Genomic DNA, 14557 nt, shown 5'->3' with positions numbered 1-14557 from the left:
TGAGATTACATCTCCTTTTATACGATCAGAGCCCTTCAAGAAGGGGAAGGTGAGAGAGGTGGGTTGCCTCAACAGCATTTCAAGAGGTTTCCAGTGTACTGCCTCAATTCCTTGAATAGGAACATTCACTGTAAACTCCCAATTAATCTTTCTTTTTTACATCTCGTGAAAATTGTGACACAGATTGTTCATATTGTAGATGTTCTGAATTATTTAATGTTTGATCTTAGGATGTTAGATTAGGTGGGTGAGGTAATAGCTTTTTTGGACAAACTTCTGTTGGTGTGAGAGGTGTTAACTGGCCAGTTGATCTTGAATGGTCCCTTGAAATATGTATTAACTGCTTATGCTCAATATTCTAATACTGAGTACATCACCCAGGCCTAAAGAAGAGCTCTGTGTAAGCTCAAAAACTTGTCTCTTCAGCAAGTTGGTCCAATTAAAGAATTTGCCTCACCTACATCATTTCCCTCAATTATTTTATATAATGTGGCATCTTATACTTCCTTAATGTACTCCATAATTTCCCTTTCTAGCTACTATTATAAGGGAAAGTACTGATCCCTGTGCTGTAACTGCTCTGTAGCTGAGCAGAATACTTCAATCTCCTGGACTGTTAATCTGGTACTAATGTTACTTGAAAACTTATCATGCACAAGCTATCTTTCCAAATCCCATTGAGTCTCTCTGAGTTTCTTTTCTTGTCAGAATATTTGTGTAAATAGAATTCTCATTTTTCCCCGTCACCATCATTTGCTCGATTTATTCAAAGCTGGAATTTACAGCATGTACTTGATAGTACCTTTACTTCCACAGTGCAGCATTGTTGCATACAGTACACGGATGTTGCATACATTGAAATTGACTACACTGAAGAGACGATAACTGCAGATATGCAATAAAAGGACAGGATTGTTTAAATTTGCTTGCTCAAGCATGGTGTGATTGTTCAGCATCATTCTTTGTTCTCCATTTGTATCCTGTCTTTACTGTTTCTTTAGCCTTGTTTTACCCTAAATGCACATACGAACTGCTTCAAGCTAATTCATTCTTGCATTCACTCTTGGTTTTCTCTCTTCTGACTTACCACAGTCTGTCTGTCTGTGTTGTTGTTACTGCTAAAAAGTGATCGGTGCTTCTGCAATGCGTTAGACCTTGTTTTGATTTTACCCTATTGTACACAATTTACCTTGAAACAGCTTTTAGCCTATTTATTATTTATTTCTCTTTCTGCTGCAATGGTTAAAAGGACACTGTCAAGGTATTACTTACAATTTTTTAAAATCCCTTTTGTTATTGTTTATAATAATCTGAGTTTAAAATTGAAATAATTTGTTACTGAACACTTTTTTTCCCTTCATTGGTACATTCACATTGACTTGATGGTTGCTCATGAATGTTGGGCAGATAACTTCGAATAGTTTTAGGGGAGAAAAAATTTACACTGACTATGTAGACTGAAAAGAAATACTTAGGTCTTATGCTGGACCAACAGCCTTGACAGTGTCCCTTTAAATATGCCTCGACTAGTACTGGAGCCAAAGTGCAGTCACCACTTCACTATGAACTTCCTCAGTTTGTGTCTCCGTCTTCCCTATCATCAGCAGCAACTGAGGTTACAGCCCATCTCTATCCAGGCGGAAGGGTATGAAATCTGCTACTCTGTGCTCTGTACAAGGCATTTTGATTAACCCTCACCTTCACTACATACACAGGAGACAAGTTGCAGTTCACCACCCAGTGCTGTTAGGGAATTGTTCAGGCCTTCCTTAGAAAGCAGCTTTTGAGAGGGTATTAGGAGAGCCACTCTGCAATGTGATGGTCACATCGAGGATTTACTGAACTAAGGATGATAGAGAGGTGCCCCATACCTTCTGGAATTGTGTCCTGGAGAAAATAACCCTGTGTCTGTCCTTAGCTTCCAGAGGACTTTCTGTGAGCCTGGCACATGCTATCTAGCACTTTCTCTGCTCACTTGCCCACCTTTATGGTGGTTGCTGTTTTCTCTCCTCCTTTCTTTGACCCCTTTGTTCTTCCCCATCCTGTGTTCTCACTCCTTTTTTTCTTTGTGCACAGACTCCTAGTTCTGGAGGTTTCCCCACCTAATTTCCTCACTCTCACTTACCAGACTGACTGCTAAAGCTCCTTAGAGCATTTGTCATGTTATTGGAACTCAGGAAGAGGCTCCACAAGGCTTCTCCTTGCATTTATTAGGTCGACTGTGCTGCTATGCACTTGGCACAGCAGTTGCCATTGCCATTTAGTGGGGCAAGGAAGGCCTCAAGCAGTGGCCTGTAGAACAGCTATGGTTCCATGTACTGCAGTGGTGAAGGTTCTGTAGTGTCCCAGTAGCAACACCAAAAGTGTTTAAACAAATCTCCCTTACTACACAGTAAGATTGAAAAACTTAGCAAGCTAACAGCAGTGCTCCATTTCCTCCAGAAATAGGTGAGGTGGCAGAGGGCACTAGTTGCGCTAGTTATCTGCAGCCAAGCTCTCTCATGTGTAGTACTTTCCTTCTGTCTGATCAGCATTCCGCAGGCCCTCTCTGGAGACTTGCTGTGTACTAAGCCTTGTTGGGAGGTGACATACTGCTCAGAAGAGCAGGGTTATACCTACTCAGTGTCCAAAGAACGTAAACATGGCCCACAGGTGAGCCATTGTACCTGACTTGTTTGATTTCATCCTTTTTCTACTAACATTTTTTGCAGTCATGGGGAGACCAGTAAACAGTGCTAGTTGCCAGTGTGCCAGTTCAGAGGTGAGAGAAGAACTTGGCAGATTATTGCTCAATGCCCTGCATATTGAGCTTTTCTAATCATTTTGAAGTATTGAAGACTTCAAAACTTACAGGTGCCTGCCCTATCTTCTTTTTGTTTGCTGAAGTTTTTTCAAAAGGATGTGACTTAGGTCAGCACAGCAATTATTGTCATCACCAGCGTGACATTGTATCTGTGCTCTGCCTTGCTTTTTTGCATATTACTTCATTGCCATGTACAATGCTCACATTTTGAGGAGGAAGGATTGGAGGCAAATTGTGTTATGTTGTAGTGGAATTAATATCACAATGGAAAAAGAGGTATAAGCTCCATCGCTCTGAAGTCTTTCTGGACTTCTTAATTAAATGTTCCTGATCTTGGAACTGTGGTGTCTTGTGCTTTTTAAAAAAAAAAAAAATTATTTACAGAGACAAATCTGTTCTTTGACTTCCAGGTTCCTAAGGAGAAAGATGAAATGGTAGAGCAGGAATTCAACCGTTTGCTGGAGGCCACCTCCTATCTCAGTCATCAGCTGGACTTCAATGTCCTCAATAACAAACCAGTCTCCTTAGGACAGGCTCTGGAGGTTGTCATACAGTAAGTGCCCTCATGCTTTGCTGATAGAAATTGATAGACTCATGAACTTTTTAAGGCCAGGAGGGACCATCATGATCATCTAGTCTGACGTCCTGCACTTCGCAGATGACAGAATCTCGTCCACTCACTCCTGTAATAGATCTCTCTCATCTTGGGCTGAGTTACTGAAGTTCACAATAAAAGACTTCATGTTAAAGAATCCATTTGCGCTAGTTTAAACCTGCAAGTGACCTGTGCTGCAGAGGAAGACGAAAAATGCTCAGGGTCTCTTCCCTGTTAGACTGGCGAAATTCCTTCCCAATCCCAGATACGGATACTGAGTATTTTGGCAGGATCCAGCAGCCAGATGTCTGGGAAAGAATTCTCTATAGTGACTGTCCTCCCCAGCTAGTGTCCCTTCACCAGCCACTGAAGATATTTGCAACTACCAGTCATGGTTTGATGATATGACATTGCAGGTAGTTTCATCATACCATCCTATCTATAAACTTAGGAATGAGGGAAATTCCAGAGGACCAGTAGAGGACAAATCTAGTTCATATCTATAAAAAGAGAAATAAGGCCAACCTAGGGAATTGCAGGCCAGTGATCTTAACTTTGCTACCCAGAAAGAACAAATAAGCAAGCAATTTACAAACATTTACAAGATAATATATTTAACAGTCAAGATTAAATCATATCAACCCAACCTAATGGCATCCTTTAACCTGTAACAAGGCTTGTGGATAGGGAGAAAGTGATACACTATGTCTATCTCTCATAAGATTTTAAAATAGTGTCTCATGTGACCTTCTCATAAAAAAAGGAAGAAATATGGCAGATATTTTCATTCTGCAGTCCACTGGTGATTTGTGGCCCAATCACCACACAACTGTGGCCCATTTGATAAGCTCATGGACATACAGGTGATCCTGAACGAGGTTCATGTAAACCTTTGTAGGTTGCATGAATGGCACCCATAATGGCAAATAAGTTGAGAATTACTGGAATATCAGAGTGGAGCACAACCCTGGAAATTGTTTTCCTATCTGTTAATGTTTCACATTTAAGCTGGAGGGGCATATTGAGTGTGGTCCTGCAGGGGTCCGTTCTGGGTCTGGTTCTGTTCAATATGTTCCTCAATTTACAAGAGTATTACCTCTACCGTTATCTAAAGTTTGCAGACACCAACCTGAAGGGAGTGCTTTAATCTGGGCTTTTCCTATGCCAGTGAACAACTTACTTTCAGCCTGTTTAAACTGCCTTGGGAAGGCTCACGTTGAGAAGTGTAAGGTCTGCAGAGGCTATAGGGGACTCTGATATGCACAAGACCCCTGCTGGGGACACTTGAAGGTACAGCCTGAAGTCAGCAGGACTTCCCACTGGCCCTGGGCTGCACACAAGAGTTTGCATTCCTCCTCTGAAATGTACAAGAGCCCCACCAGGGTCTCTCGTACACTTCAAAGGAGGAATGCAGAAGTGCCTGTCAGCTGGTTGAGTAGTCTATGGAAATTACTTGATGAATTTAACATCCTTACTTCACACACCTCTTGTGCACTGTAGCTCTGCACTTCCTACTTGTCCCCCTCCCTCCAAGCACGTTTGGAGTGCCACAAATCTGCTGATTTGCGCTCTCTTCCTGCTTCTCCCCTTCCTTACCAGAGCTGGAATGCTGTGAATCTTCCCTAGAGCTGCAGTTGTCACTGAGGACACTGAAGCCACGGTCGTACTAAAGATTGAGACACAACTTGAGAATTATTTGGATGGCTCTCATGTGGCCACATTAGCACTGGTTTGGCACACTTCTCCGTCTCTTGGTGGCAATCCATTGGGACTCCCACAATGTTCAGACCTGATTCCCACAGCCAATGAAGGTTGCTTCACGTGAATCCTGGCTTCTTACACCTAACAGTTTGATTTATGTGGCAGATCCCTGAGGAGGATGCTTGCTCAGCATTGGTCCAGCAAATGCTGCTGGATAGCAGAAAACCCTCCACCAGAACCACCTGTCTCACTAAGTGGAAGTCCCTCACTTGTTAGGTCTCTGAATGAAGTCTCTTTCCTGCAATCCATCTTAATTTGTTTATTTCATGTGAAAGTCCAGGGCTGTCTCTGTCATCAGTCCAGGTCCACTTCATAGCTAGTTTGGCCACAGGAGCTGGTACGCATGAGGAGCCAGCTCCCTGTGTGTACTGGCTCTCGCCTACCTCTGCTTCTGCCCAAGGCACACCCTTTGCACGTTTTTAGTATTAACAAACTGCTTTGTAGACCCAAGGTGAGAAATTTTGCCTTAACTTGTATCAGCCTTGAAAATTCCTCTTCCATTAGTGATACAGTAGTAAATGAACATTTGACTGAGCACAATGGTGTCTTATAGCACAAAGTCTGCTTATTTGAATCCTTTTTTTTTGGAAACATTTCCTGCAAGAAAGAATTGGTGCCCTTTGGCTTTTGTAGGTGTCCTATACTTAGCTACTAGCTAACCAGCTGCTTTCTTTCCATGAGTTGTACATTTGCTGGAAAAATAACCATGACTTGACTGAAATGACACTTGGCTTTACTACTTTACATTCATAGCTTAGACAATCAAGAGAGAGCCCTATAGCTTTGTAGGATTTCCAGGTTAAAACAGTCTCTGGCTTCTGTTCCCCACCCCTAGACTTCAAGAGAAGCATGTGAAGGATGAACAGATTGAACATTGGAAGAAGATTGTAAAAACACAAGAGGAGCTGAAAGATCTCCTTAACAAGGTCAGACTTCTCCCATTCTTGCACACATTGGATATAATGCTCTCCTGTCACTTCCTTCTCTTACAAATGCACTAGACAGAATTACTAGGGACTTGACGAAGACTCTGATTTCAGAAACTAATGGCCATCATTACATTTCACGTTTATGTGGAAAGGAACACACTTCAAGAAATCTGGATTTTATCAATAAGGAGAGCAGCAACACTATTCACAAATTAATATGCTTTTTGGTCCACAAGGAGGAATTGTGTTGTGACAAGCAAGCCCCAAAGAAGCTAGTTATTTTGTTAAGCTGGGGCTTTCAAAACACTGAAGGACACTTTCTCTTCTGAGAACCTCAGTCAAAAGACAAACAAGTAAAAGGATCAGGGAAAGTAGTCAGTTTATATAGACATCATCTTGTTTCACTATAACCATCATGGCAGAAATGGTTCTTTACAAGAGGCTTAAATATAAATGGCGTACAGGCCCTCAAGAAGAGCACCAAAAAGTGAAAAGAGGCAGCCAGCACTAGTGGTTTTTTATGTCCATGTCAATGTTCCCTTTAAGCTATACATTTGTACAGCTGCTCAGGAAAGATTCAGATGCCATCCAGCTGTTTAGGAGAGTGCCTGCAGCTAGGTTTGTGTTGCTATTAGTGGTGCACTTTCACACATGTCCCATCTCACACAAAATATTTATTCTGCACGTGGATGGGAAAAAAATCTGCACGTGGATGAAAAAGATTAGAGGGAACATTGGCTCGTGTGTAGAATAAATTTTGTTATATGCACCAATGGGGTTGAGGTGTGGGCTCTGCCATGGAGTCAGGGATGAAGGGTTCTGGGTGCAGGCTGTTCCAGGGAGAGAGGATTACCTTCAGCTCACCCACCATGCAGCTTGGGGCCATGTGAGAAGCACATCTGCAAAGCCACTGTAGCTCCAGCAGGCACAACCAGAGTAAGGGTGCCTGTTCTTCCATTGGGACAGGCCATGGGTTGGCTGGTTGGTGGCCAGGAAAGGGGTCCCTGTCCTGGGGCAGCTCCTACTTGGGTGCCATGGTAGAGAAGAGACATGTTCACCAGGCCCTAGCATGGAGCTGTGGTGGCAGAGAGCAAGGCCCCTGACCTGGCACAGAGCTGCCGTGATAGCTCCATGCTGGGGCCCAAAGGGTGCATCTTCCTTGAGTCCCTGTGCAATTTAAAGGGAATTCAGGCTAGCACGTTCTTTGCCTGCAGGCATCTCTTCCCACAGCTCCCATTGGCTGGGAATCGTGAAGCACAGTCACTGGAAACAACAAGGGAGTCGTGGCTGAGGATGGTCAGTGTCAGCAAAATATCTTGCCATGACAGGCTGAGAGCCAAAAGTTGCAACCCCTTTCCCTTATAGCAAGCAGGGAAGTACCAACGGTGGTATAACTGTTTTTGAAGTAGAATTCTTTTTTACTGTTAGTGTTACAAAATCTTGGTTTTTTCCTCATTCCTTCCCTCTTCCCAGATGGTGAATTTAAAAGAGAAGATTAAAGAGCTCCATCAGCAGTATAAGGAGGCATCTGAAGTGAAACCACCTCGGGATATTACTGCAGAGTTCCTTGTGAAGAGCAAACATCGAGATCTTACTGCCCTCTGCAAGGTACAAAATGCCATGAATACAAGAGTTTTCTCTTACAAACGTTTGTCTTTAAAAGCTGAATGAAAAACTGATTATGCAGAATTGTCAGGTACACTTTCCAAAAAGTGCCTGTGTAAAACTGATCTGAAATGTTCATGTGCAGGTTTCCTGTGTTAGAACCTTCTGGAAAGTAATAATGGGACTACATGAGCTCCTATCACACCAGGCCAAAGCACATAAATGTGTTGGTGAATTAGTTGAGTTTTAGATCACAGTCGAGCTTGGGCAGGGGGATTTAGGTGTAGGCTATATGGAAACATTGTTTCACTAGGAGGGTGGTGAAGCACTGAAATGGGTTGCCCCAGGAGATGGTGGTATCTCCATCATTAAAGGTTTTTAAGGCCAGGCTCAACAAAGCCCTGAGTGGAATGATTTCATTGAGTGTGGTCCTGCTTTGAGCAAGGGGTTGAACTAGATGACCTTCTGAGGTCTCTTCCAAATCTAATCTTCAGAGAACCATAAAATCATAGCTTACATTTGGAATAATCCTGTAAGTAGCACCAGGAGTAATCATGAATTAGGGTCTTGAAACTACGTGTATGGGATCTAGACTTGAGAACTGAGGTAGCTTCCCTGATTGCATTCATTCTAGAGTAATCCTTAGATTCAAACTCTGTTCTACTTCGTTCATTACCTGGTATGAGAATCAATGAGAAGTCCCCATCACTTCACTGATTTACATCTTCTCACATCTATGCCCTTTCTATCTTCTCCAAATCCATCCCAGATGAAGTCATGGAAAATGTTATAGTTTCCCAAATTTGAGAAAATAGGGCCCACATCTTAATAGAACTTTAAAAGCGTTCCCCTTCGTCTTTCTAGTACTTTGTGGAGTTTGTTCAGATTTCCATGTTTATCAGTTTGATTATGTTCCATGGTATATTAGCTCTTGTGCCCTCCTCTTGTTCAATTTTGGGAGGTGGACTTAAGAGGATAGTCAAGTAACCAGGGTAGGGAGGAGAAGCTGGAAATAGACACTGAGAGCACTGATAGTGATCTTGAGGATGCTCTTTTCCCTCAGGTTGAAGCTTATACTTCAGCCTCTGCTGAAGAGACTATTTTCATTGTCTTCATTTCTGCTTAAGTATTTTCAGTAGCAGTTGTTCAATGTGGCAGATATTCATGCACTAATAAGTGTCAAGAAATGGACATTTGGGTGCACCCCATCACAAATGTAGAATTGCTTTACTAGTAAACGAGGAGCTACTGGTACATGTCATGACTATTTGTCATACCTCTTAATCCATTTCACCCTGGTGAAGAAAACTGACAACTTTGACATCCCACAACAAATTAGAATTATTTTTCTCCCACCCAACTCCTGGATTGTTGGTAGTGAAATACAATGTCACAAGCCCCTCTTCCCTATTCCTTTTCTAGGGGCCCTTTTTGAGTAGTTTGCTTTGGTAGGAAGTTACCACCCACTGTGATAGAAAAGCCCCTCAGATGCACTGAGGAAAAAGTTTTTTATTTAAATGTTTTCTCTCTCTCTTCCCCTCCACCCTCCAATTCTGGAAAAGTGGCTTCAATTTATAAGAGAGTGCACCTTGATGGCTTCTGATTTTCTCCAAAATTGTTGGTCTCCCCATTGTGTAACCGGAAATAAAAATTGCCCTCTGCCTTGGAGTCTTTGACCAGCTGCTCCCAGGATCCGCCTGCTGTGCGGAGTGTGGGTGGGTGATACAGAGGCACCGATGCCAGGGTGTCCCCCACCTCCTCTGTACTTCATCTCTGCAGAGCAGGGGAAAAGGAACAGGGCTCTGGAGTTAGATGGAACAGCTGGCCACTGCTATGATCTGAATGAGCCTTCAGACTGAATGCTTCTGTGCTTAAAGAGAGTGTGTAGTCTCAGACATTTTCCCAGCAGCGCGCGCTCGCTCGCTCGCTGTCTCTTTCTTTTACCTTCTAACATGCACTTGTTACTACTTGGTATTTCCTACTGCACACACATTCTCTAATTTTATTCTTTCAGAGTGCTATTGTTTGAGTTTTTTTTATTGGTCTGTGTATTTCATGATTTTTATTTCTCTCAAGTTTCAATTAAAATGCCTCACTCGTCCTGCCTGGAGAAATTATCCCTATGGTAACTTTTTAAAAATATATATATTAAGTCTAGGGTTTTTGTTTCTGTTGGTGGCACACATCTGCAAATTACCTCTAATTTGGTGCACATAACAAAATTAATTCCACAGATGGATGAAAAAAATTAGAGGGAGCATTGGTTACAGTTGTGGTCACCAACCCGTCGATTTCGATCGATGAGTTGATCGGGAGGGCTCAACCAGTTGATGGCTAGGTGTTCAGGGCCCCCCCCCCCCTCAATTTCTTTTACCCCCATGAAGCCCCACTACCTAACTCTAACGACAGTAGAGGAAGTGCCGGCTTCCTACGGAGTGGAAGGAAGTTCGGCAGCTGCGCGCCATTTCTGGGGTTTCAGAAAGTGCGCTGGCAGTTCCCCCTCCCCCAAACAGCTGGTGCAGTACCATAACCCAGGGGTGAGGGGTAGGAGTCCCCAGAGTAGGCGTGCGCCAGGGCTTCCCTCCTCGGTGGGGGAAGGGGTGGTAGGAATCCTGGGAGGAAGCGCATGCGGGGGACACTCTATCCCCTACCCCCAGCAACCACTAGCACCCTTCCCCAGTACCATGTCCCTGGAAAAATCATGGAGGGGATTCTCAAGTAATCCATTTTGAAGCACTTGGAAGAGGGGAAGGTGATCAGGAATAGTCAGCATGGATTCATGAAGGGCAAGTTGTGCATGACCAATCTGATTAGCTTCTATGAGGTAACTTGCTCTGTGGATATGGGGAAGTCAGTGGATATGATATACCTTGACTTTAGCAAAGCTTTTAATACGATCTCCCACAATATTCTTGCCAGCAAGTTAAGGGAATGTGGATTGGATAAATGGACAGTAAGATGGATAGAAAGCTGGCTGGAATGTCAACTGCTCGATGTCAGGATGGCGGTCAGTTTCTAGTGGAGTGCCCCAAGGCTCGGTTCTGGGACCGGTTTTGTTCAAAATCTTTATTAATGACCTGAATGAGGGGATGGATTGCATCCTCAGCAACCTTGCAGATGACACTAAGCTAGGGGGAGAGGTAGACATGCTGGAGGGCAGGGATAGAGTCCAGAGTGACTTAGACAAATTGGAGGATTGGGCCACAAGAAATCTGATGAGGTTCAACAAGGACAAGTGTAGAGTCCTGCACTTGGGACGGAAGAATCCCAAGCATTGTTACAGGCTGGGGATCAACTGGCTAAGTAGCAGTTCTGCAGAAAAGGACTTGGGGGTTCCAGTGGATGAGAAGATGGATATGAGTCAACAGGGTGCCCTTGTAGCCAAGAAGGCTAATGGCATATTAGGGTGCATTAAAAGGAGCATTGCCAGTAGATCTAGAGATGTGATTATTCCTCTTTACTCTGCTCTGGTGAGGCCACATTTGGAGTATTGTGTCCAGTTCTGGGCCCCCCACTACAAAAAGGATGTGGATGTATTGGACAGGGTCCAGGGGGGGCGACCAAAATGATTAGGGGGCTGGAGCATATGACCTACGAGGAGAGGCTGAGGGAGTTGGGTCTATTTAGTCTGTAGAAAAGAAGAGTGAGGAGCGATTTGATAGCAGCCTTCAGTTTCCTGAAGGGAGGTTCCAAAGAGGCTGGAGAAAGGCTTTTCTCAGTTGACGGATGGCAGAACAAGGAACAATGGTCTCAAGTTGTGGTGGGAGAGGTCCAGTTTGGATATTAGGAAAAACTATTTCACTAGGAGGGTGGTGAAGCACTGGAATGGGTTCCCTAGGGAAGTAGTGGAGTCTCCATCCCTAAAGGTGTTTAAGTCCTGGCTTGACAAAGTCTTGTCTAGGTTGATTTCGTTGGGATTGGACCTGCGTTGGGCAGGGGGCAGGACTTGATGGCCTTCTGAAGTCTCTTCCAGCTCTGAGTCTGTGTCCCCTGGTCCCACTGGCACAGTTGAGGCCACATTAATGAGGTTTGTGAGGGAGAGGGGGTTGGAGGAGTTATTTTTTTGCATCTCACTTGTGTGGCCACAACTGACTTTTCTGTGGGTCAGTGACCCCTGACTCAAAACAAGCTCCTCACCTTTCTCATAAATAAAGACAATGCTGAAACTTTTTGTGTTTGACAGAATGTTTTTTTAAAAAATGAAGCCTGGCCAACAAATACCCAATTGGGGCCAAGCCCCCATCTGGCTGCAGTATCATAACACTCTTGCACCCAGACCCTAGATCTGAGCCTATCATACACTGGAACCCCGTCCTGAGCCTCTCTCATCCCCAAACTCCTGCACCCCCACATCCTCAGTCTTCTGCCATAACACTTCTGCACAATCCACACAACGGAAATCTGTGTCCTAAGCCCATCATGCTCCCAGTTTCCCTGCCCTGAGCCCCTCACACACCTCAACCCAAACTCCTGCACCCTCACCTCCACAAGCCTGTGGCTTGCTCAGTACCCCAACCTTCCACCTGTACCCAATACTCCCCAGCCTGGAGCCCCCTCCCCGAGCCAGCATCCTCTTCTCCACCTCCTCCTGCATCCAGATTCCCTCTCAGAGCTTGCACCTCTCATCCTTACCACACCCAAAACCCTCATTCTCACTCCAGAGCCCACACCTTCTGTCTCAACCCAGTGAATGTGTGGCTAGACTGCAGGAGTTTTTCTGGGATTTCAGAGGTCTCCCAGAAAAACTCTTCCGTGTCCAAGGGACTCATTTGTTCTGCTTTTTTTTTTTTTTTTTTAGCAGAAGAGCAAACATGCTCTTTTGGTAACCTCTGTATTCCTCGTTCTACGAGGAATAAGGGGGCTTCTGAAAGAAGGGGTTTTTCTGAAATTTTGCCCAGTCTAGACAGGCCAAATGTTGGAAAAACCTTTTCCTACAGAAGAATTGGGGGGGGGGGGGGGGCGGCAGTGTAGTTGTACCCTGAGAGTGTATAAGGGCTGGGAAGAGCAAGTGATGGAGAGGAGGAGAACAGAGAGGGCGGGGCATCAAGGAAGGGGTGGGATCTTGGGGGAAGGATGGGTAAATCTTGGCTTGTTCTGACATTTAAAAAGTGATCTTGGGCATAAAAAGATTGGAGACCACTGGGTCTACAGCCTACACTGAGTCCTTCTGCATCAGTTAATACGGCATATTTCTCACAGCTGTGTCTAAAGGTCTTTCTCTAAAATTCTTTCAGCTTGGGTGTATTGCACATACTTGATTATTTTTCAATTTTTCTTTTATTTTTAAAATATCTCACTATACATTCAACAGTGAAATCATATATTAAGTCTTTAATAAGGAAATTAGAATACAAAATACATTACAACTAGTGTGGTTGAGTTGAACCGTCTTGTATCTCATGGATTCTATCACGTTCTCTAACCTGGGTGTTTGCTGATAATCCAGGAAAGTAAGTTTGGGGTTCAATTAGGGATGTTAGCATAAAGTCATTTAAACAATTAACTGATAAGCCTGGGTTTATCAGTTAATCCTAACGACTATGCAAGCACATAACTGCACCCTTGCTGCCCCTATATCAGCGGGAGCTGGTGCTAGTGGGAAATCATCTTAAAAGCTGGCTGCAGGAGAGCACTGGCTCCCATCCCTCCTGTCTCCCCTCTGCAATCCATTTAACTGCAGAAATACACATCATGTGTGTGATATACAGCACTCTTAAGATCCAGGGCCCTGCTTCAGTACCCATTGAAACACATATGAGTGATTTCAGTGGGAGATGGATCAAACTCCATTTGTATTGGGCCTGTGTGCTCTACCGTAATATAAATATTTAATTACAAAACCTTTACTGTTCATAACTTTGTAATAGCTAAATCTCATCCTTTGTGTCTGCTACTTTCCACATCCTAATGACATAAAAAACCAAACAGCAGATACTTAAGAATACTTAGAACCCACTCTGTCAGCTTCATTTAACATGGACATTGTAATTGACCATTCTTTTCCCATTTTTTCTCCTTTCCCTCACCATCTCCTCTCTTTCTTTGCTATTTATGTGGAACCTGGATCCCTTAAACTACACTTGTCTGAAGAAGTGGGTTATACCCATGAAAGTTCATGATACCAACTAAATTTTTTGTTAGTCTCTAAGGTGCTGCAGGACTGTTCATTGTTTTTGTTTTTTTCCTTTTGTGTTCAATTTTTATGGTTATGGGTAAGGATAGTAAAGACTAGTCGACTATCCGATAAGGATTTACTTATCAGATAGTTTTTTGACTAGTCAATAGGCACTTCTGCATTCTTTCTTTGAAATGTGGATCTCTGCCTATAGCCCGGGGCCTGCCTGGGTTTGCCCGCGTACAGCCAGAGTTTGTGATCATTGTATCTAAGTTCATTATAGGCACTTCATTTTCTTTTTAAAAACAAGAGAAATTTAAACTAATGCTTTACTGGGTTTGTTTAACCTTTTATCAGGAGTATGATGAGTTGGCAGAAACACAAGGGAAGCTGGAAGAGAAGCTCCAAGAACTTGAAGCCAATCCACCAAGGTAACTCTAAATCTAGGGTTTTTTTTTTTTATCAGGAAGGCTGGTGTTTCTCATTTAATATTGCATTGATGTATTTGAGATCAGGAAGGAATTTTACCCCAGGTCATATTGACAGAGACGTTGGTGGAGTTTTGCCTTTGTTTGCAACATGGGACACAGGTCACTTGCTGGTTTCATTTGGTGGATTGTCTGAAACATGAAGTCTTTTTAAATGTATAATTTGAGGAGATCAGTAACTCATTCAGAGGTTCTGGATCTATTTCAGGAGTGGATGCAGGTCACAGAACCTCAGCCAAAGTGCAGGAAGTCAGGACTAGA

At 43.6% G+C, this 14557-nt stretch overlaps 1 protein-coding gene across 2 annotated transcripts in view; it reads left to right on the top strand.

Annotated features, from left to right (window-relative positions):
* Positions 1-14557, top strand: part of KDM1A (lysine demethylase 1A) — a 140424-nt gene that overhangs the window by 74301 nt on the left and 51566 nt on the right. For both annotated transcript variants that reach the window (XM_075908909.1, XM_075908908.1), the window contains 4 exons: positions 3214-3356; positions 5995-6085; positions 7562-7696; positions 14166-14239. In XM_075908909.1, coding sequence (XP_075765024.1) covers positions 3214-3356; positions 5995-6085; positions 7562-7696; positions 14166-14239 — 443 coding nt within the window. The remainder of the gene's footprint in view (positions 1-3213; positions 3357-5994; positions 6086-7561; positions 7697-14165; positions 14240-14557) is intronic.

Source organism: Pelodiscus sinensis, chromosome 25, assembly GCF_049634645.1.
Source record: "Pelodiscus sinensis isolate JC-2024 chromosome 25, ASM4963464v1, whole genome shotgun sequence".
Taxonomy (NCBI): Eukaryota; Metazoa; Chordata; order Testudines; family Trionychidae; genus Pelodiscus; species Pelodiscus sinensis.
Note: the sequence above shows the minus strand (reverse complement) of the source record. Positions and strands in the feature narration are given on the sequence as shown.